This window comes from Ovis aries, chromosome 20 (genome assembly GCF_016772045.2).
Source record: "Ovis aries strain OAR_USU_Benz2616 breed Rambouillet chromosome 20, ARS-UI_Ramb_v3.0, whole genome shotgun sequence".
Lineage (NCBI taxonomy): Eukaryota > Metazoa > Chordata > Mammalia > Artiodactyla > Bovidae > Ovis > Ovis aries.
The window spans coordinates 20765432-20789629 of record NC_056073.1 but is presented as its reverse complement, the minus strand read 5'-3'; the positions used below and the strand labels follow the sequence as shown (position 1 = coordinate 20789629).

The following is a 24198-nucleotide window of genomic DNA, read 5'->3' as shown; positions in this document are numbered from 1 at the left end:
GATCCAACTGCTGATTTTCAGAACTGCCCTTCTCCCGGCCCATATTCTTCATTACAAGCTCCTCCTGGGAGTCTGCTCAGCTACCTTAAAAAGGTACCAGAAAAAGGCTCAGTAGAGATGGTGCTGTAAGGAGCTCTTTTTGCAGAAACCTGCCCTCAGCAGGAGGCCCCTTTTCTTATCACTTTAGCAAAACTATACTGCATTGAGTAACTAAGGTTTAAGCCAGCACCTCCATCCTCTACTCGTGTCCAGCCCAAGAACACCTTTCAGATCTTTTAATCACACAATACCTGGCCTGACTGGTTGGTTCTTTCTGTAAATCAAAGGAGTAGAAATGAAGAATAAGTAATTAACAGATGACCAGATCTCTTCCCTAGCTTCCCCTTCAACAGTCTCCCAAACTGTGTGATCAAACTGTGGGAACAAGTTTCTAGAAGAAGACAAGTTGTCAAGCCTGTACCCAGTGAGGGGTGGCGATGGCTCTGACCCTTCATCTCAGTGATTAACTGAGATTCCTTCCCTGTTACCCTTTAAAGGCTTTCATGGCTGAATAGAATGTTCAGAGGTAGTTGGGTGGGGGCGGGGGAGTGCTTAGCCTACCATCTCCCCAGATAGCCAGCATTCTGATTCAAGGCACCTTTACTTTCTACCAACATTTGTGAATACTGATTTTGTAACCAGCAAGCAGCGGGACTCAATTTGCTAACAATGGGCAGAACTTTTCTCACCTTGGCCATCATCCCCATCCTGGGAGAAGTATCATCTTTGGAGAGTTCTCGGTTTCATCCTCATCCTGAGCTAAGGGCTTCATCTCTTCATCTCTGACCCACCATCAGACTCAACAGCAGAATTAGGTTTTCTTTCGGATGAATGCCCTACCAGTTCCCCAATGACAGCGAGTTCCTGCAAAACCCTAGCTTGAAAGTATCTGTGTCGTGATCAGGTCTAGTTCTGTATTTAGTGAAGGTTGCCAGTGTTTCCACTCTCCTGGAGTGTTGAAAGTGACTTGCTACTTTAATGCTATTACTCTTCACTCCCAATGCTTTAAAAGGTTTTATCAATCTGGGTTCATCTATGGCCATGCTTCCTTCATAGATGGAAGATCAAAATTTGTAGATTCAGATATTATTCTGGGCAGTTTGGGTAAATCCCACATGCTGGCTGCTGCCAAATTTGGCTCATTTTTCAGATGGATCATATGCTTTTCTTTTCCTCTGACAAAATTAGATTTTGTTCATTTGGGGGTGTGTGTGTGTATTTGGGGAGGGTGGGTGTTGCAAGTGGATGCTACATTCAAAACAGAAAATACTTACAAAAGTGTGACTCTTTGTATCAAGGGAAAATCTCTTTCTCTTTGAACAAGTTAGTTCTGAGTAGTCTATCCCCATCAACATCCCTGTAGGCCAGGAAAGTGCTGACTCACCCACCAGCCTCGTGTTCCCCTCCCTTGCTTTCCTAAGAAGGAGAATCTAACCAGCTTTGAAAAATATCATATATTAATGCATTCCCTGGTGGCTCAGCGGTAAAGAATCTGCCTGCCAACATATGAGATGTAGGAGATGCAGGTTCAGTCTCTGGGTTGGGAAGATCCCCTGGAGAAGGAAATGGCAACCCACTCCAGTATTTTTGTTTGGGAAATCCCGTGGGCAGAGGAGTCTGGTGGGCTACAGTCCACGGGGTCACAAAGAGTTGGATACGATTTATCGACTAAACCACAACCACCATATGGAATCTAGGAAGGTGGTATAGATAAACCTATTTGCAGAGCAGGAACAGAGATGCAGATGGAGAGAATGCAGATGCGGACGCAAAGGGGAAGGGAAGGGAGGGACGAGCTAGACTAGCAGGATTGACATATATGCACGGCCATTCGTAAAGTAGATAGCTAGTGGGAAGCTGCTGTATAGCACAGGAGGTGCAGCTCCAGGCTCTGTGATGAGCTGGAGGGATATAATGCAAGTGGGTGGGTGGGTGGGAGGTAGGCTCAAGAGGGGAGGGATATATGTATACGTATAACTGATTCACTGCATTGTACAGCAGAAACTAACGCAACATTGTAAAGTAATTATATTCCAATTTTTAAAAAAAATACCCAAGCTCTGGTTCTGAAGACTATACTCTAGGCAACAAGGATTTAGACCATACTCCATATATCATACATAGACATTAAGTGGTTAAAAATCCTAGCTAAGCCTTCAAAATAAAAATTTCTCTGCTTTAAATCTACTCTCCAGCTAGTAACCTGAGGTAACTATGTGAGGATTGTTATAACTAGTTGAGCCTCAAAAAGTATTTCTGAGTCTGCCTCTATTTCCAAAAAGATCTCTAGCAGGAAATTATGGTCTCATTTCGGTGAAGTATCTATAAAGGGCTGGTCTTCTCGATCCTTCCATTAGAATGAAATAGACAAGGTACTCCAGCCTCCTTCTCCTTCCAGAAGGGTGCCTACTGGAATGCAGCAAACCTCTACTCTCTTGGTCTAATGTACCACCTGCCACCCCCAGCTGTGGTTTAGGCAGGTAAGCATATCCCCAAGGTGGTATTCTTAACACTAGCTATGTTAATAATAGCAGCTTTCATTTATGGTATAATTTCAAAGGGCCAGAATTGTCCTAAGAACCTTGCCAACTTAAATCACTCACCACAAACTCCAGTGAGGTAAGACTGTCCCTATTTGCAGCTAGGATAAATGACGACAGGACAGAGTGAGTTATCTGCCCAGGCCCAAGCAGCTGGTAAATGAGAGAACCTGAGTGTGAGATTAGCTCCGGCTAAGTGAACATCTGTACCCTGTACTTCTACCCGATGCTGTTTCTCTGATGCTCTCATCTTTGTTTTGGGGAGACAATGCTTAATTCACTGTGCCCTCAAACCGCTTATCAGCCTAATTTTGACGTAACCCGGGAAAAGAAGATTTGTGAACTTTTCCTTTGCTCAAACCAAGTGTTCAAATATCCAGAGTCCACAGCAGGTTACTGCCTTGGGCAAGGAAAGAATTCAGTTCTGGAAGACTTGGTAGAAATCCCATATTTCTCCCCTACATCTGGAGCACAGAGGCACCTATGTAAATCAGCTTCCCTGGATCTGTCTTGACGCTCTGCATTTTCTCAAAGTATCCCATCAAAGTAAACCCTACTGATGTCCATAGATCCCCATCTAAAAATTATTATTATTAATAAAAATAATATGAACCATTTATATGAACTTCCCTGGTGGTACAGTGGTTAAGAATCTGCCTGCCAATTCAGGAGACACAGGTTCAGTCTCTGCTCCAGGAAGATCCCATATGCCACGAGGCAACTAAGCCCACACACCGCAACTGCTGAGTCTATGAGCTCTAGAGCCCAGGCTCCTCAACAAGAGAGTAGCCCCCACGCACCACAAGTAGAGAAAACCCGCGTGCAGCAAGGAAGACCCAGCGCGCCCAAAAATAAATAAATAAATAAATAATCTTTAAAAGCATTTATAATGTAGACAGAGGTCAAGATTTTGCCAAAACCCCCAAATTCTTAGAGAGCTGAAAGCACAGCCTCCCTCTCTTTTGTGTCTCCCAAAACATTCAGGACAGAGTAGACGATAGGCCCTTTAATAAAAGCTTCTGGAATTCAAAGCTGAATGACAGAATGCAGTATTCGCCTACACAGACTGGGTCAATGTTAAAACCAATTGAAAGAAAAGTAATAATAACGTACTTGTACAGACTGAATGACTTTTGCTCTCAAATATGTTTCATGTAATGTATATAATGTATGCTTGTCTATTCTAGAGGCTGTAATACATGTGAGGGTTAATATTTATATATATAACTATATATATAATATATTTACATATATAACTATATATAAACATATATAGTTTATTTTATGATCAATCTGGAAAGACCCTTACGTACAATTACTCTAGCATGGTTCAGAAAAGCAAGTTCAAAGTAATTGAGAAAAGTATTAGCAATGTTTGTCTTGATTAAAATCTCTTAGATAAAACTGTTCAGAATATACTCCACACAATTTCAAAACCCAATGAACATATATATTCAAAGTTGTACAACCTTTGAAAAATCACTCAAGGTCACAGTGGGGAACCTTGGTTTTACTTTGTGGTGGAGGTTAAGTGCTTGAACTTGGACATGCCCTCCAATGTGTTTCCTTGTCAAATACTCTCTGCTTGTTATATTTCTTGATATTTGCCCCTTTTTTCACAAGAGGAATGCAGACTGGTGAACTCTTTGGCCTTCTGAGTAATAGATCTGGCTCAGTTTCTACAAAACTAGTTACTGAATCAAAGGCTGATGTTATCTTCCCTAACATTTTTTCTATAATGACATACAGGCGCTCCTCATTTTATCGTACTTTGCTTTACTGCACTTCAAAGATATTGCATTTTTGCAAACTGAACGTTTGTGGCAACTCCACCTTGAGCAGATCCAGGGGCACTGATTGTCCATTTTTCACTTTGTGTCTCTGTGTCACGTTTTTCTCATTCTCACAATATTTTAAATTTTTTTTATTATTATTGTATCTGTTGTAGTAATCTGTGATCAGTGATCTTTAATGTTACTACTAAACTCACTAAGGGCTTAGATGATGGTTAGCACTTTTTTTAGCAATAAAGTATTTTTTAATTAAAGTATGTACGTTGTTGTTTTAGACACAATGCTACTGCACACTTAAGAGACTACAGCGTAGTGTACATAACTTTTAGATGCGCTGGGAAATTATAAAAGTTGTGTGACCTGCCTTATTGAATTCGTCAGTTGATGGCAGTGTCTGGAACCCAGTCCACAGTACCTCTGAGGTCTCCCTGTATAAAGCGCCCTCTGACATTTGGACAGTCTTTAAGATATTTTGTTTGGCAGACATCAGTGACCCCTTCAGTATCCTAGCTTCAAGCTCTTCCTCTTCCAAACTCAATTTCCTAATATATCTCTAAAGCTGCTTTAAACATGAAGACAAATTAAATCTGCCTATTGTAAAGAAATTGCACCAATATATGAGACATGAAAACATACAGTGAAATCACTCTATGCCATTTTTAACTGCATCTCTTTACCTGCAGACCTCACAAGGTATTTGTCAGAGGAAAAAGAGAATGAATGAAAAAGAACAAAGGCGACAAAGAACAAATGAATAAAAGGAACAACACGGCTATGTTCACTGCATTCGTTTCCTAAAGAGGATAACTAGTAATACTCTGTATCACCCACTGTATTAGTATGCAGAACTTAATATGAGAAAAATTCCATGTGATTAAAATTATCATCAGTGGGAATTATTTTGGTCCTCAAATTCTGAGATAGAACTGTTTTCCATTTAGGGATTGAAGGCAAATTGATTTCCCTAGAGGACTGCTTTGGGGCATCACTACCATTAGAGTGTGACCTCTCTCGGCAGGAGAAGAGATAGGCTGCAAGAATCAAGAGCATCTCCCGGTCAAAGAGTCACTGTCCAACACACAGTCTCTATAATCACCCACCTACATGAGCCTCAGAAACAGCCTCCCTGGCCCTACATTAATAATAATAATGCTGATGTAATGAAATTAAGTATGCCCTAATAAATCAAATTTTTAAACATTGTCCTCAATATCTCAGGCTTGATACTTTGCATGACAATAGGCTTTAAAATAGAATTTTTAAAAAAACCCAGGGAGGCTCATCCTAATATTCCTTAAAGTAGTAACTTATCATCTAGTTTCCATTTGGCCATTGGATTTCTCAGCAAGTCCTAGCAAGGAAAAAAAGGAAAAGTGTACAAAATATAAAAATATAATATCAAGAGAAAAGTGTGGTCACAATCAAACATTAAGAGCAGTGAAGAGGCAAGTAAGTGAATCATCATGTCCATGAGTAATGCTGTGTCCATCTTCATACCTCTTGATGGATTTCCAGCACAGCAGAAGACTTCCTGACTGTGGTTACAGTGTGCAGCCTGGACACAGGAGAAGAAAAACACGATTTAATACATAACACACACACATATTTGTATATATACACACAGTTATATACACATCAATATGATGATGATGTCAAACTTGAGTACCATGAAGATTATTTGTACAAAACTTGAATTTCAAAGAGACGGGAAATAGTAAACAATTTAGAATATTCAAAGTCAAGAAATTCCTTGAGCAGAGCTTTCCAAAAGCAAGGCACATTTCCTGTGCCCTAGTGAGTTTCCCGTCCTCTAAGACAAAATTCACTGCACACAACCTACCTCTCCATTGGGCCCAGTGACTCACGCAGCAAAGGTGGTCAGGGGAGGCTTGATTACAAGCGATGCCAGAGTTTGGGGCTTTGTTCTTCATCTTTACTAAGATATTAGGGATGTAGAACGCCTCGGTCCTTCACTATGCACCTCCAGAGCCTTCTGAACATGCCTGTTCCATCTACAATTGGCCTTGCCTCTGAAGTCTGGGTCACCTGTTACCGGTGATGAGTGGACTCGTCGGTCCTCAGGTGAGGTGGAAGGCCTGTGACTTCAAGAGCTGCAGTGTCAATGTCTTCCCTCCCCAGCCTCTGGTTCGCTGACTTTCAGTCATGGCTGTGTGTGTGAATCATCCAGGGGAAATAACCAACCTAACAACTGAAACTCGGACCCTATCCAGACCAGTTAAATCCAAATTTCTGCAGATGGATCTAGGCAGCAGTATTTTTGCAAATTTCCCTGGGTGTTTCTAATACACAGCCAAGGTACAGAAACCCTGCTTAGAAAATATGGGAGGCTATTATGGATAATGTACCCCATGGTCTGTAGCCTACCAGGCTCCTCCATCCATGGGATTTTCCAAGCAAGAGTACTGGAGTGGGCTGCCAGTTCCTTCTCCAGGGGATCTTCCCAACCCAGGGATCAAACCTGGGACTCCTGCCCTGCACACAGATGCTTTACCATCTGAGCCACCAGGCAAGCATTATGGATAATACAGTGCAGTGAATAATGACACTTAAAAAGGGGCTCTTGGGCACATTTTCCCCTTCAGTGCATCAGCTGCTACTGAAATCTCAGGAGACCTCAATTCAGAGGGGGGAGAAATGAGTTAACTTTTAATGAACTATTGCAATTACTCAAAATTTATTTCTACAATCTCATATTTAACACATCAGCTCTTTTATTTGAATTCAAAATATTTCCCAAGAGGGTCTCCCAGTAGGAGTAAATACATTTTGGAGCTCAGAAAAGGAAAGACCAAGGATTAAATGAATCCAGTTTAATTCAGTTGAGTTGTTCTGGTAGCACATGAACCACTCTGGACTGGTTTCCCATCACGACACCTTACTCTATAGCCCTCCACATTACCTATTTTCTTAGCTTCTTAATAAAAACAAAGACAAATAAGACTCCTTTTGTGTGTCTTCTTTGGAAAGCTAAAAAGAAAATTCTGGTGGCCACTTCTCCATCTTCTAGCTCTCCCCTAAATAGATCTTTCTAGACTCTGAAACTCATCACACCTCTTCAGCATTTGTTCCCTGAAGATGCTCCAAGCTCTAGGCTCCACCCTGTTTTATCACCAGTAACTGATTTTTCCACCAAAAGCTGAAACTCTGGAGTAAGGAAGGCATCCTTGCCTTCCTCTATATTTCATATAAATGGCTAATAGGAGCACGTGAACTGAGTTCTCTCTTGCCTGGTTGATTTTTCCAAAGGTTTGTGGCCCTTAGTCACTTTCTTCCACATAAATTTTTTTCTTCTTTTATTTTGGGGTGTTGAATATTTATGTGCTACACTTGTGAGCAAATATACAGAACACAGAGTCAGTCTGAAGCACAATTACGAGGCACGTGAAATTTGCCTTCAGCCATGCCTGTCAAATTCCCATCTCCTTCAGAAGAAAAAGTGCCTCACTAATTTCTCCCACAACTGCTCTATTAAAACTATTCTCTCCACCTGCATTCATAATAGTATTAATAGCTGATGAGGGCAAAGTGACATTACATCCAAAGTAGATGCATTTTAGCATTTGAATGTAGGCTTCCCTGGTGGCTCAACTGGTAAAGAATCTGCCTGCAATGCGGGAGACCTAGGTTGGGAAGATCCCCTGGAGAAGAGAGAGGCTATCCACCCATTCCAGTATTCCGGCCCAGAGAATTTCATGGACTGTATAGTCCATGGGGTCGCAAAGAGTCAGACACAACTGAGTGATTTTCACTTCACTTCATTCAGTTCAACAGAGATGGTAATAACCACGAGCAATGTGGAAGAAAAGAACACTAACACCACCCAGCTCTTTTTACATGGGCATTTTCTGTAATTACAACAACCTGAAAGATGAAATCCCAGGTCATCCCAATCCAAGACTCTGAGTAGTTCATTTTCCCAAAGATATAGTTGTTGTTTGGGATTTCCCAGGCAAGAATCCTGGAGTGAGTTGCCATTTCCTTTTCCAGGGGATCTTCCCGACCCAGGGATTGAACCTGCATCTCCCGCATTGCAGGTGGAGTCTTTACCACTGAGCCAAAGAGGAAGCCCTATAAATAGCAAAATCCTTCTTAAATAGTGCTCTCCTACCTCCAGGCTGTGTATTCCTTCCCCTAGACCACAGCAGCAATGACAACACTACCTTTTGTTTTGTGCCTTTTAAATCTATTTTATTTGATGTTGTACCTATGTGCTAAGGAAATTCTGGGTCAAAAGATTTGTCCCTTGCTCAAGCACAGTGAAAGATCAGGGTCACAACCCACATCTTCCTCATTAGTTACACTTTTTTCTGCTGCTCCATACTCACTCAAGGAAAATGAAAACTATCTGGACCTCAAATGAGTAAGAATTAAGGGGTCTTCTCAACACTCCTCACCTCAGACCTGCAATTTGGGGCCTGTTCCACATTCAAAGGAGACTGTCCCTGATTGAGTATAGAAGATGACCAACTCACTGCTGACTCAGTCTGAGCCTTTCTAGCCTTTAGGAAAAATGATGTTGGATCCCCAAACTCACTGGTCTGTTGTGTAGCAGAAGATGTAAAACAGGACATCAAAATCACAAAATGTAGGAGAAGGGAGTGCAAAAATATAGATTTTTTTTCCTGTTTAATTTTTTTAAATTATACTATATCAAACTAGACACTCCTTTCTGTTGTGAAAAGTTAATTTGGGATCAATGACATGTGCACAGTACTCTTGGCGTGAGCTGAATCTGGTTCCACATAAGGAAGATGATGGATGCTCAAATGGGCATAGCTCCGTATCTTAGCTGCTCCACAATAAAAAACCGAATCACTGCTCTCACCCTCCACTCCTGTTGTCCAACTCCTCCATATCTGATTACTTGATTTCAGGAATTTTGGTGAACAGAAAATAAAGTCCTTCTCACATTCATCCTCAGTAATGAGCTCTAACCCTAAGAAGGCAGCATGTCCTGGTGGCTTGAACCCCCACGGAATTCTGAAACAAAGAGCGTGTCATTCATTTCCAGCTTCTGAAATTTTACCTGAAGTCTTCCAAAGATTTCTTCTTAGTGGCTTTCAAACCACCAGTTTGGCAACAGGCAAATTTGTAATCGATGACCTGGTAAATGATGGGGTTGTACATTGCTGCTGATTTTGCCAGGAGCGTTGGCACTACAGAGAGCTGTATAGGGATGGAGTCTGGCCGTCCAAAAGCTGACCACACAGAGACCACCGCGTAAGGAATCCAGGCAATCAGGAAGCCAGCGCAAATCAACATCGCCACCTGGTGAGGGAAAGCGACAGAGAACAAAATCGAGACACTTGGTGGAAATGATAGGGGGTGGGGAGGAGCAGATAGCCTGTTCACACCCAGGGAAGTCTGTCTACCATCCTTTTATTTATCTTGCCAGTGGGAATCATATCATATGGATTTCTGAGATATTCAGCCAGAAAAGGTAATGACTATTCTTACCCTATTCACTGCATTCTCCGCTCCAGAATTTGAACATACCCAAAAGACCCAACGTTTGACCCTATAAAAGCTGTCAGAATGTGCCTACATTGAGCAGGAAAAGCATGCTAAAAAGACATCTGTGCACCTGAAATTTCCAGACTTCTCAACCCACGTTCACTTGAAAACTAGATGAAGAATATGTTCACCTTGATGAAATTTTAAATCACCCACATTTGCCTCAGGAAACTTAGAAACTCTGCCTTTGTTTGAAATTCTAATAGGAATCTTCTTCAGAGATTTCTATGAAATGTAATTTCCTTCGGCTCAAGTTTTTCTCAAGTCTGAGGCTCAGGTAGTAGAAATCCACTCGCTACAGAGGAAAAGAGAGTCAGTGAATTCAAACCAAAGTGACTTTTTATGAAGTGAGACTTTCCCAGAAAGTGCTTTTCTCTTTCACCAAATTATATTTACCTTTAGGAACCTCTTAACTTTTAGATCAAAGAATTAGTTAGAGATGAGGTTTAACCCACCTGACTAGGTCCTCACTACCTCCAATTCAGTCTCTTTAAGAATGTAGTCTGACCCTGCAGTAGTCTGACCCTGTAGTTATCCCACTTGAATCCAACAAATCTTCTTTAGCAAGTATTTTGTGTGAGGTACTGTGTGGGTGCTGTGGGGACACCAGCAGGCTTTCCCGCCTTGGCTCCACCCCTCTACAGCAGTCCCTAGCCTTTTAGGCACCAGGGACCAGTTTCACGGAAGATGATCTTTCCACGGACCGGTGTGGGGGATAGTCTCGGGACGATTCGAGCACACTTACGTTCATTGCGTACTTTATTTCTATTACTATTACAACAGCACCATCTCAGATCATCCGATGTTCGATCCTGGAAGTTGAAGACCCCTTCTCTAAAACACAAACAACGGCTCAACAAAGCTGAATATGGTTTAAGTGCCAGCTTGGAGGAGGACAAAGTTACATGCTATGGAGAAAAGTAAGAAACAATCGCAGGAGGAAGGTGGAATTCAACCTACACATTGGCAAGTGGAAACAAAGGAACATGAGACCAGAACAAGCAAAGGCAAAGACAGCTATGTGTGAGGTCTGTACAGGACCTAGTGAGCTGTTCGCTTTGGTGTATGAGCAAACAACAAAGGGAGATGAGACTGGAAAGAAAGATAACATCCATGCTCTCAAGGGTCTGTAAAACCTACTACTGAGCTTGCACTGAATTCCATGTGCCTGAAAGCACTAGTAGGATTTTGGGCAGGAGACATATGAGAGGTGTGTTTAGGAAGATTAACCCGTAAAAGAAAATGCGGCTGGAGAACACAGGAAGCAGAAAAGTCATTGTTTATGCATTCAGCCGACAAGCATGACGGAGCATCTCCTGCATGTTTGTGTTGAGGATAATGAACAAAGCAGATGCATCCCTCCTCGCCTAGAATTTCCATTCTGAGCAGGTTTGTTAAGGCCGTAATCTAAACAAGAAACAAGAGGGATCTTCATGAGAGTTCTTTAGACTTGAAAAGGAAGTCCAAGTCTTGGGTTTTATTTTAATCTGGAGCTATTTCAGGCCCTAGTTGAGAGGTGACCTAACTTCAAAGCTTCCTTACACTGTTATCTACTAGACTATTCTTTCTGTAAAATGAATAATGAAACATACTCAAAATGCCCTCTGTGTGATGAAGATCTGGTGTTGCTCATTTGTATTTATTTTCCTGTTTCCCTTGTACCTTTGGTTAGCACTGCCAACATCCCTTCTGCCTTGTATAGTCCTTTATGGAGTTAGTGTCATAGGAGTTACATGAGCCCGGTCTAACCAAAGGACTGCGGGCTCCTGGCTACAGTCATAGGAACAAGGTTGGACTTTCGACTATTAACAGCATAATCAGATCCACCTTGGGATTTCATAAGGCAGTTTTAGGAAAAGTCCGATTTCCTTTTATCTTTGAGTTCCCTACAGCCCTGGGAGGATGAGAGGATGGAACTATTTGAGGTCAGGTACCACTTCCTCTTTCAGGCCCCATGCCCTCATTTAAGAAGTAAAATAGGGACTTCCCTGGTGGTCCAGTGGTTAAGAATCTGGCTTCCAATGCAGGGGATGTGGGTTCAATCCCTCATGAGGGAACTAAGACCCCACATGCCACAGGGCAGCTAAGCCCCTCCCCCGCAACTAGAGACGCCTATGCCCACGAACGAAGAGACTGCAAGCCACAACGGGGACCTGATGCAATTAAATAAATACATACTTTTTAAAAGAAGTAAAATAACAGTTCCCATCAATAAAGTCACAACAAGCTGGTGTGGAGGATCAAGGATGAGGAATGAGATACCAAATGTTTTCTTAATAGTTAAAGCGGCAATATTTGTGCATGTTTTTTTGTTTTTGAAATTCAACTGGAAAAGTTTTCCTTATAACAAAGTCTTCTGTGTGCAGTATGCTTTTGCAGAGCTGAGCTATTGTATGCAAGAAATGGTCTGTACCCCTCAGTCTTCTTGACCTGTGGAACAGCCTGTCAGTAGGATGTGCTTGCCCTGGGAGCCCCATATTTGTCAGGAGTCTCAAGGAGGAAGCATAAGAAATCCACCAGAAAGTCTCAGGTTCTAAAGTTCTACCCCGAAAGTTCAGGCTCATCTCTAAATATTAACAGCAGCAGAGAAAAACCTCAGCAATATCCATTTTGCTGTGAAAATCGAAATCCCAAGCAGATGAATCAAATGAGACCAGACCTCGTGGACATCCTGAAGCCCCAAGTTAGGGTCCTGGACCAAAATTCTCACCTGTGCTCAGCAGTTATCAAGACCTAAAGCACACGTGCAACTCTCCAGCATGCTTGCTTTCCCACCCTTCTGCAGAAGCTAACCCAGGAGAAATGGTATTTGGTTTGGTCCGTGACTTTTTTTGTAAATGGACTGGATGCCTCAAAGCTCACAGTGAGGGTCTTTTTTTTTTTCCCTCCTAAATCCCCAAATAAACAATAACAATATAAATAAAGCTTGCTTTCGCAGATGTCTGGAAACTTAACATAGCTCCATCCTTTTTCCTTTGGTGAGTCATAAGATGGTTTCACAGTATCTCAAAAGCTGTTTTCTGTGTTGCTGCCAAAGTCATTGACAAAAAATAGACTAGCTCTTAGTCCATAATATTTTCTACATTTTACATATTTCCTTTTTTATGGGCGTGTGTAATGGGGAACAGTAAAGACTTAAGATATTTGCATTTTGTTATCCTTTTTAAAAGGAGAGAAGAGAATTAAAATATACCAAACCTTTTAAATACATAGCAAATGAACCCATGTGGTTTTTCTGAGACTTGAATAAAGCTAAATACTTTAAATTGAATGACTAGAAATCAAGTTTTAAAGTAGAAAGAGGGGAAAAAACTTGCATCTCAAACTACTGCATAATGTTACTTATGTTTTTGAAGTGAAAATGCAGTTAACACAAGGCACAATTATTTTCTATAACCTTCTCATGTCAAAATATACTCCACAAAATGTTAAACATTGAAATATTAAATATGAAAGTTACTTTAGGAGAGACTACAAAAATTTGCAAAACTTTCACTGTGACAGTTTTCCCAGAAATTGTTTTGTCTTTGTTGAATTTGTTACAATATTGCTTCTGTTCAATGTTTTGGCTTTCTGACTGTGTGGCATGTGGGATCTGAGCTCCCAAAACAGGGATTAAACTCGCACCCCATGAATTGAAAGGCGAAGTCTTAACCACTAGACTGCCAGGGCAGTCCCTCCCCAAAACTTTCTACTTAACTTGGAACACATTTAATCTTCCCACCAGTCTGTTCTTTACTTTCCACATTTCTAAATGTGTCTTCATTTCTATTTTCCAAAACTTCTCTCCTAAATATCTGTAAACCAGTTCTAATACAGGCACCTGCACCATCAGTCTCTTCTAAGTTGTTTATTTTTTAATTGCTTCATTTTTATCACTGTCTTTTGGTTCACTGAGAGAGGAGTAAAACTTTAAATTCTTAAATTAGACCATTTTTGTGGGAGGAAATTCACAGAATATGTGTTTAGCTTCTACAAAAGAATCACACATCTGCAACCCAGTTGATTTTAAATATATCTTGCTGCAGAAGACCAAGAAATACCGGTATGTTACAGCTATGGTTCAAGCTGGTATTAAGTGTCACACAAGCAAAACTGCCCACCATGGATCAATTTCAGTGAATTAACCAATTAAAGCAAGAATAGAATAGAGATGAAAAGGCTTTATAAGCCTCTACCTCTGACCTGAGACATTACAGCAGAGTTTTCCAAGAAGGAAAGTCCTCTGTCTTGTTGGTGTGCGGAGGCAGCGTGGAATAGTGGGAAAGTCTGACATGGAGGTGGGCTTCCCAAGTGGTGCAGGGGTAAAGAATCTGCCTGCCAATGCAGGAGACACAGGAGACTCAGGTTCAAGCCCTGGGCCGGGAAGATCCCCTAGAGGAGGAAATGGCAACCCACTCCAGTATTTTGCCTGGAAAATTCCATGGATAGAGGAGGGACACAGTGCATGGGGTTGCAAAGAGTCAGACACGACTGAGTGACTGAGCACAAACACATACACACACACATGCACACACACACACACACACACACACACACTCTGACATGGAAGTGCTCAGGGGTTTGGATTCCAGTCCCCATTCATCTCCACTGAGCACCGTGAGGGAATCCCTGACTCACAAGCCCTGCCACCTCAGTTCCTTCCCCCTTTGCCCAGATATAAATAAGCCTTCAGCCAACACTTGAAGCTGCGTGCTACCTTGGATAACAAAAGAGATGAGGAGATGACTTGACGTGACAGTGAAGGCCCCGAGTCAGGGCCAAAGAGATGGGATAAATTCCCCACCAAGAACGAGGCTGAATCACACTCCAGAACCAGATAGACTACCGATAACAAAGAAATTTCAGTAGCTGGGATGAGATCAGTTCCCAAGAAGAGAAATCACCACATCTGTGCATTGAAAGACAGGGCAGGGAGGGGGTGCCACCTGCCAACAGAAAGCCTACAGCTGGCAGGAGCACAGGCGGGATCAGATCTGGTTTTCCTCTTTGGGGTCTAGCCAGCAAGTATATGGATTTGTTCCCAACCAGAGGGGAAAATGATATTAAAAGATAGCATTGCAGTGATAAGTGCCAGCTGTGAGACTACAGTCCTCCACATGTGGGCAGCCTGCCATTGAGAGATGGCACGGAGGGAGCTGGACAATGGTGACCTACCTTCCTTGGCACTCTATTCCCTCATCTATACAAAAGTGGGGTAGTAATATTTCGCTTTCACATCACCTGTAAGAAATTAAGTAATTTGACCATTCCAAACACGTCTAGTTTGAGTTTCCTCTTTCCTTCTATTTCATCAGCAGAATGATGACAAAGGCCAACTGTCTCAGGTCCACCTTCATACACTGATAAAAAAAAATTTTTTTTTTTTCTGAGAGCCCTGATACATCTGTTAGCCCTGGTCGCGATCCAACTAGAAAATATTAATTCATACTTTTTTAAAAAAAGTAGAGAAAGAGGAGGAGTCTTCACTTCCCAATTGCAGTTTTCTCAAATCTTGAAATACCACTACTCCATGAACAAGCAAAAGCTGTGACCAGAAGCGGCGGATGTAAATTAGGTCATGTCACTCTGCGCATCTGTGTTTGGGGCTCTGAGTCTAAAACTGAACACAATATTCCCTGCCGAGGCAGTGGCTGGCTTACAGAACAGAACATACAGATTTCTAAATACCAAGTTCAACCAAACAAGGGAGACCTCACTATTCACTCCAGATGAACCGAGGCCTCCGAGATGGGGTTACGGCTATTCAGAGGGCAACGCATGCACAGTCCAAAGGCCCAGAGATATTAGTAACGAAAGCTATTTCCACAGACTGCTGAACCACCCAACCACGCCAGCCATTTCCATAGCAACGCTTTTTGTCTTTCGTGGCCGTCACTCAACAGAGCCCCCTAAGAGCTGCCTCCTAGAACCTGGTGGGATTTCAGGGACAAAGGAGCGCAGATCCACTAGGAGGAAACAGCTCCCTGGGCAGGTCAGGGAGGCCTGAGGACAGCCTGGAATTCCACGGAGCAGAAGCTCTGGGCTCCAGCCTCCACTGGGCCCCCATCACCCCTCTGCCTTCCTGTCTCTACAAACATCATTCTCTGGGTCCCCTCACCCCACCCCTAGAATCGCACACCCAGAAGCTACCTTGCAACACCCCGCCCGGCCCCTCCACCCCAACTGATCCACACATGGGGCCACCAAACACAGCGGTCCCAGCAGGAATTCTGTTTACCCAGACAATGTCATCTGACCCAGCCCTGATCTGGTCACTGATACTGTGCAGCTAGTTACTGATACCGTGCATCAGCTCTCAGGGTTCAAGCTGCACACGGCTGCCACTCTGACGTCTGGGGCCAGGGGCCTGCCTCATTTGGGAGGCCACGGCACAGTGGCAGGGGGGACACACAGGGGACCTGAGGGTGGCACCAAGGTCCCCAGCTGGGTTTCATGGGCAGCATCGCCCACTTGCCCAGCACTGAGCTGAGCTCCCTGTTCTCTATAGTAGGCTCCCAAGAGCTGTCTGTTTTATACATGAGAGTGTATACATGTCAATCCCAGTCTCCCAGTTCACCCTCATTCCTCTCCCAACCATGTCCACACATCCATTCATTCTCTTGAGGCATGGTATTAAGTCCTGGGGACACAAAATGAACCAAAAGACATGGTTATTACCCCCATGGGCCTTACTGACTAGTAGCAAAGACAGACACTGACTAAACAGTCACAAAATAGGTATGCAATTGCAAATTAATTTTAAATTGTGGCAAATTCTAATAGGAAAATGTAAAGGCAACAATGAAACATTTATATAGGAGGATTTGAATTCAATTCAGAGACTGCTTCTAGGGGAAAAAACATTTAAGCTAAGAACAAATAAGAAGAACCAGAAAAAAGGAATTCATTAATTAGTTTAAAAAAGCAATACAATTCAGCTTTCCCACCAACTGCTCTCAGAGTCCACGTGGGGGTCCTCTGACTCTGAACCCTCAATAATAATGAGCAATGCTGATGAGGAGTCTTTTGAAGGAAGCAGAGGTTTTTTTAGTTTTAGAAAGACTTCAGGGACTTCTGAAGTGGTCCAGTGGTTAAGACTCCTTGCTCACAGTGCAGGGGGCATGGGTTCGATCCTCGGTCAGGGAACTGAGCTCCCCTGTGCCACCTGGCACAGCCAAATAAAAACAAAGTTATCTTAAAAAGGCTTCACAGTCAATGTGAAAAAAACAAAGCAAAACAAAATACCTCCTTGGGTATGCAAGGGACAGACGCCCTCAAGCCAGGGGTGAAGAGAACGGTTAGCATTGATCAAGGTAATTATGTTAACACAGTGTATTCAATTATTGGTCATCCCACCAATCCTGATTGAGCATCTCACAGATGCCAGGCACTGGAGAACTAGAGCAAACAGCACTTGCCCTCATCCAGCTACTGTCTCGTGAAAGAGCCACAAGGCTGTGTCATTCAAAAAAGTGAACGTGCGACTTCCCTCATGGTCCAGAGGTTAAGACTAAGCAACCAGTGCAGGGGCCATGGGTTCAGTCCATGGCAGGGAAAGTTCCACAGGCCACAGAGAGTCACCAAAACAAAACCAAAGAGGATAGGCCAAGTGCTCTGATGGCCCACCGCAGAGGGACTTCAACAAGCCAGGAGGGATCAAAAAGGTTTCCTGCTAGAAAGAGACATTAAGAGATACCCAGGTGTCCACAGGATCTAGATATTAACTACAGGCCTGGGATATTGTGGATAATCTATGTGTGTTGTGTACATGTTCAGGCACTTAATTTTGTCCAACTCGTTGTGACCCTATGGACTGTAGCCTGCCAGGCTCCTCTGTCCATGGGATTTTCCAGGCAAGAATACTGAAGTGGTTGCCATTACGTCCTCCAGGGGATCTTCCCAACCCAGGGATTGAACCCACATCTGCTGCATTGGCAGGAGGAATCTTTACCAGTGAGCCACCGGGAAAGCCCTCAGGTGTGTGTCAAGTGAATAAATATGAGGTACAAATATACACAACATAGTAATATACAGAAATATTCATCAAAGCTTCTTTTATTTCCTTCCTGCTACCCTACCATCCCCTTTGTTAAAGCAGCAGCAGAAGTGTTCACTACAACAGCACAAAGATTTTTACAGGCAGAAATGCCCAAAGAAGTAAAACATTCATTTTTCAGCTTCTGAATTTCAAAATAGAAATTTGAAACTTACAAGAGAGGAAACAGTTGAGAGAAAAGGGTTTTGAGTATGACAAAAATGACTGTGAGTATTTACAATCAGAGACGTGTAAAACTAGAGGCATTAAATGTACTTACTGTGTGGACATGTCAGAGGGATGTACATGGATTTAGGAGCCAGTTTTCCAAGCCCACAGTGAGTCAAGGGCCTGTAGCTCTTAGCAAGGGAGAACCTTAGAGGAGCTAGTAACTTACCTTGAGAAGCTGTCCTGAAAATACTTCACTGAACTAAGCACAGGGAGGAACAATAGACTGTCAATACATTTGCAAGAGCAGAAAGCTCCTGCCTCACTTCCTAGGGTGCCAGCCAAGCTCCCAAAATCCACCCAGTGGGTTGCCATGGAAGGATGGGGAAGTAGCTCAAATTTCTAATGCGCCCAAAGAGCCCTTAACAGTTGAAAGAGATAGGATGCAAAGTGACCTATGACAATGGATGCCTGAGGCCAGAAGGAGCTAGGGTCAATAAACTGACAACAACCAAACCAAGAGCCCCACCCACGGGTCCCACAGAGTTACAGAGACCTCTCTGGAACTTACATAGAGTCTAGGAAAAGGCGGAAAACCTGATTCAACTGAATTTATCCTGATGCTGTAATGTTGTTTGTTTTATAAGGTCAAATGCAGGCATAAAAATGAGGTTGTATTGTGTCGTAAGAATAAAAGAGGTGTTTTGTTTTGTTTTGTTGATTTCTTTGTTTTTTATTTTGCACACCTCTGCAATTTTGGTAATCTGTGAAATTTCACCCTGCTATAAAAGTCTGGCAAAACCATTTTTTAATTAATCAGAAGGAAATTATAATGTGGAGAAAGGTTTATAGCTAGAACATCCATATTTAAGCTGATGAGATCAGACTGGCAAAATGTAGGCCTAGATAATTACCCACCTAGAAATAATTAGAGGACATCAAAAATGAATGATTTTGATCCCATAATGCAGTGAAGTGGCCTTTAAGTAATAAGCTTTTAGACCAAGCCATTCTGGAGATCAGAAAGCGCCAAGTGAACAAGCAAACTCCTGATCCCAAGAGGTAGTTGAATGAGGACAAGGTTTCTAAAATTATGAAAAGGTCCAGCGAAGGTTTTTCTACTTATTTTTACTCAGTACAAAAAAAAAAAAAAAAAAAGGATAAAAATTAAATAGTATTTTAAAACAGCTTAAATTTAGTAAAGAAGGTGCCACAGTAGAAAGATGTGTTTATTTTTCAATATGGGTCGAACTGTGACAAATTTTTTGCACAAATGAGAATAATTAGAGATGTATTTTTAGATTATATTGATACAGACTTTATATATACAAATGAACTATAGATGTAATACATAATATTACATGTGTTAAATGTCAGTCATGTCTGACTCTTTGCAACCCCATGGACTGTAGCCTGCCAAGCTCCTTTGTCCATGGAATTCTCTAGGAAAGAATACTGGAGGAGTGGGTTGCTGTCCCCTTCTCCAGGGGATCTTCTTGATCCAGGGATTAAACCCAGGTCTCCCACGTTGCAGGCAGATTCTTTACCATCTGAGCCACCATGGAAGCCCAATATCGAATATAGACATCATATATAATATACTATCATTTAGAATACATGTTAGAAACTACATATAAAATAAAATCATACACATATATGCCTACAGTTTTCATTTAGCATCACTTTGGTTAATCTGGTCTTGGTGAGCCTGACTGTTTGGTTTACTTAGCACAGGTTAAGGAGAATGATAACAATATGTCAAGTTTGGGATTGACATATGCATACCACTATATTTAAAACAGATAACCAACAAGGACCTACTGTATAAAACAGGGGACTCTGCTCAAAAGTCTGTAATAACCTAAATAGGAAAAAAAATTGAAAAAAGAATAGATACATATATATGTATAACTGAATCATTTTGCTGTACACCTGAAACTAACAACATTGTTAATCAATTATACCCCAATATAATTTTTTTAATTATATAAAAATAAATACCAAAAAAATGCATTAAACTGTACACCACTATGCTTGCATGTATATGCATAATGAGCTTCAGAAATTCTAATGAGCTACCTACCCTCAAGAGTACACAAAGAACCAATTTCTAGAATGTTGGTAAAAACCGGCCATTAGTAGGTTGAGCCAAGGAATTCAACTAATGAGAGAGAGGCTGATGAGTAACAGACTCAGAGAAACAGGAGAAGGACCTCATGGGTAGGTGGATCTAGACTCACTGCTCAAGAGCAGCCAAACGTCTCAAAGGGACGGAAGGAGGAGAGGACGCCGTGTGACATCTCAGCAGCTTCACATCACGCCTTCATGACATACAGGGCTGCAAGGCTAACTGAGATCAGACACCCGTGTGACAGACATCATCTTGTTCCCTGGGCATACCTCCACGAACTGTTGAAAACAAACACATTATCTCTTTTGTATTCACCCAGTTTCTAGAACAAAGTATGCGTGCTAAGTCGCTTCAGTCAAGTCCGATGCTTTGCAACCCTATGTACTGTAGCCTGCCAGGCTCCTCTGTCCATGGGATTCTCCAGGCAAGAATACTGGAGTGGGTTGCCATGCCCTCCTTCAGGGGATCTTCCCAACCCAGGGATCAAACCTGTGTCTCTTATGTCTCCTGCATTGGCAGGCAGGTTCTTTACTACTACTATTCATGCCACCTAGGAAGCCCTCCTAGAACAATACTTGGTACCAACTAATATTTGGAGGAAGTGAAATCCACATTTAACTTGGATTAATTTATTGGCATTAAATTTTTTTTTTTTTTTTTTTTTTTTTGCATCACAGACAAGAGCTAAAGGAAGAATGGGAAATGAGGAGCTTAATTCTCGATCCTGCATTTATGGAAATATTTTTTTACTTAACACCTGATTATAAGCTAGAAGTAGATCATGATTTCTGATGCTGCATTTTTGTCCAGCATCTATTTTTAGGTTACTTTTGGCTCTATTTTAAGGTTATCAGTATAGATTTAGAATGATGAAAACTTCTTTCAGACTGCCTCCTACTCAAATGTGGAGTTTAGGGAGTAGAGATCAATTGGAACTATCAAGAATCTCTAGCTCATGAGAATTCACTGGTGGTCCAGTGCTTAAGACTTGACCCTGTCATTGTCCTGGCCCAGGTTCAATCCTTGGTTGGGGAACTAAGATCCCACAAGCCACGTAATGAGGCCAAAAGAAAAAAGAAAAAACTCTAGCTCACACTGTGCAACAAATAGGTCCTTGCACATTAAGAACTCTGAAATGGGGGACGAAAACTATTACTTGGACAAAAGTTTTGCCTTAGTAGGAAGCTACTTGTGGTCTGGAGGGAACTGTGTTACTCCTGGGTCCTGAGGCCAGCAGTCTCCAGGGTAGGTTGCAAGGAAACTTGAAGATGGTTATCAATCAACATGATGGATTGGGATACCAGAAGGATTAGAACTTCCATGTTTTGTTTTGTTTTTTTTTTGACCCCATCATGAAGAATGTGGGATCTTAGTTCCCCAACCAGTGATTGAACCCACATTCCCCATACTTGAACCTTTGAAGTCTTAACAACTGAACCCATAGGGAAGTCCTTACATCAACTTTTACCTTTCAAATATAAGATAGAAACTAGAGTGTACCAATATTAAAAACACCGCTTGGTGAAAAGACAACCCTCAGAATGGGAGAAAATAGTAGCAAATGAAACAACTGACAATGGATTAATTTCCAAAATATACAAGCAGCTCATACAAGCCCCTGGTGGCTCAGACAGTAAAGCATCTGCCTGCAATGCAGGAGACTTGGGTTCAACCCCTGCGTCAGGAAGATCCCCTGGAGAAGGAAATGGCACCCCACTCCAGTACTCTTGCCTGGAAAATTCCATGGATGGAGGAGCCCAGTGGGCTACACAGTCCATGGGGTCTCAAAGAGTTAGACACAACTGAGCAACTTCACTTTTTTTCACTTTTGTACAACTCAATACTGGAAAAACAAACAACCCAATCAAAAAGTGGGAAAAAGATCTAAACAGACATTTCTCCAAAGAAAACATACAGATGGCTAACAAACGCATGAAAAAATGCTCAACACCGCTCATTATTAGAGAAATGCAAATCAAGACTACAGTGAGATATCACCTCACACCAGTCAGAATGGCCTTCATCAAAAGGTCTACAAACCGTAAATGCTGGAGAGGGTGTGGAGAAAAGGAAACGCTCTTGCACTGTTGGTGGAAATGTAAATTGATGCAGCCACTATGGAAGACAGAATGGAGATTCCTTAAAAAACTAGGAATAAAACCACCACATGACCCAGCAATCCCATGCCTACGCCTAAACCCTGAGGAAACCAAAATTGAAAAAGACACATGCATCTCAAAGTGCACTGCACTACTATTTATAATAGAACATGGAAGCAACCTTGATGTCCCTCAACAGATGAGTGGGTAAAAAAGGTGTGGTACATATACACAATGGAATATTACTCGGCCATAAAAAAGAACGCATTTGAGTCAGTTCTGATGAGGTGAATGAACCCAGAACCTACTATACAGAGTGAAGTGAGTCAGAAAGAGAAAGGTAAATATCATACTCTAATGCATATATCTAGAAGAATGGTACTGAAGAATTTATTTACAGGGCAGCAATGGAGAAACAGACATAGAGAACAGACTTATGGACATAGGGAGAGGCGAGGAGAGGGTGAGATGTATGGAAAGAGTAACACGGAAACTTACATTATCACATGTAAAATAGATAGCCAAAGGGAATTTGCTGTATGGCTCAGGAAACTCAAAAAGGGTCTCTGTATCAACCTAGAGGGGTGGGTTGGGGAGGGAGGTGGGAGGGAGGTTCAAAAGGGAGGGGATGTATGTATACCTATAGCTGATTCATGTTGAGGTTTGACAGAAAACAACAAAATTCTGTAAAGCAATTATCCTTCAATAAAAAAATTTTAAAAAAAGAAAAGAAACAGAAAAAAAAAAAACTTGATGGTGCAACATGGCATTTATATTGAGATTGCTGAAAAGTATTTTTCAGTGTAAAGGTGAGGTGTGATGAAAGTGTACAAACCACTTGCATTAGGCTTTACTTGAATTCCTGCAGGTCAGGAAAGAAAAGAGGAGCTACAGTTTCTTTGGGCTCCCCTGGTGGCTCAAAGTGTCTGCCAGTGCAGGAAATGCGGGAGACAAGGATTCAGTTCCTGGTTCGGGAAGATCCCCTGGAGAAGGACATGGCAACCCACTCCAGTATTCTTGCCTGCAAAATCCCATGGACAGAGGAAGCTGGCAGGCTACGGTCCATGAGATCACAAAAGAGCCGGACACAACTTAGCGACTAAACCGACCAACCGATGGTTTCTTTACCATCATCTACGCACCAGATGACAGGATAATAGGCTTATTTCATTGAATTCCCACCACAGCCCAGAGAGACAGACGTTACTATTCCTGTTACACAAGATTCAAAGTATCTACCTCTGGGTCACAAGCCTTGCAAAAAATCCAAACCCTTGTCTGTTTTCAGATCATCTGCTCTTTTACAGAGCACCACAATATCTGATGGCTCAGGTAGTAAAGAATCTACCTGCAATGCAGGAGACCTGGGTTAGATCTCTGGGTGGGGAAGACCCTCTAGAGAAGGGAATGGCTACCCATTCTTGCCCGGGAAATTCCATGGACATAGGAGCCTCGCAGGCTACATCCATGGTGTTGCAAAGAGTTGGACATGACTGAGCAACTAACACTCATATTTGAAGGACTGCCAACTCTGAGACTAGCATTTGCCAAGGGACTCAATGCTGCAGAAACGCCTCTTGTGTGAAGAACCCATAGGGAAGCAGACACAGTAAGCTCTTACTGTATAAATAAGGAATGTCCATAATCATGCCCATCAAAGTCCATGTGTGCGTGCCTGCTCAGTCACTTCAGTCATGTCCGACTCTTTGTGACCCTGTGGACTACAGCCCACCAGGCTCCTCTGTTGATGGGATTCTCCAGGCAAGAATACTGGAGTGGGTTGCCATGTCCTCCTCCAGAACAAAGTCCATACGAAACATTAAATACCGAGGCATTTTATGAGTCATAAAAGTTATTAATCTTATTGGTGAAATAA

At 42.2% G+C, this 24198-nt stretch overlaps 1 protein-coding gene across 1 annotated transcript in view; it reads right to left on the bottom strand.

Annotated features, from left to right (window-relative positions):
- Positions 1 to 5863: 5863 nt before the first annotated feature.
- The window catches only part of OPN5 (opsin 5), a 32701-nt gene continuing 14366 nt past the window's right edge, over positions 5864 to 24198 (bottom strand). Inside the window, exons 5-6 of the mRNA XM_004018872.5 lie at positions 9420 to 9661; positions 5864 to 5927 (exon numbers count right to left, since the gene is read on the bottom strand). Coding sequence (XP_004018921.2) covers positions 5864 to 5927; positions 9420 to 9661 — 306 coding nt within the window. The remainder of the gene's footprint in view (positions 5928 to 9419; positions 9662 to 24198) is intronic.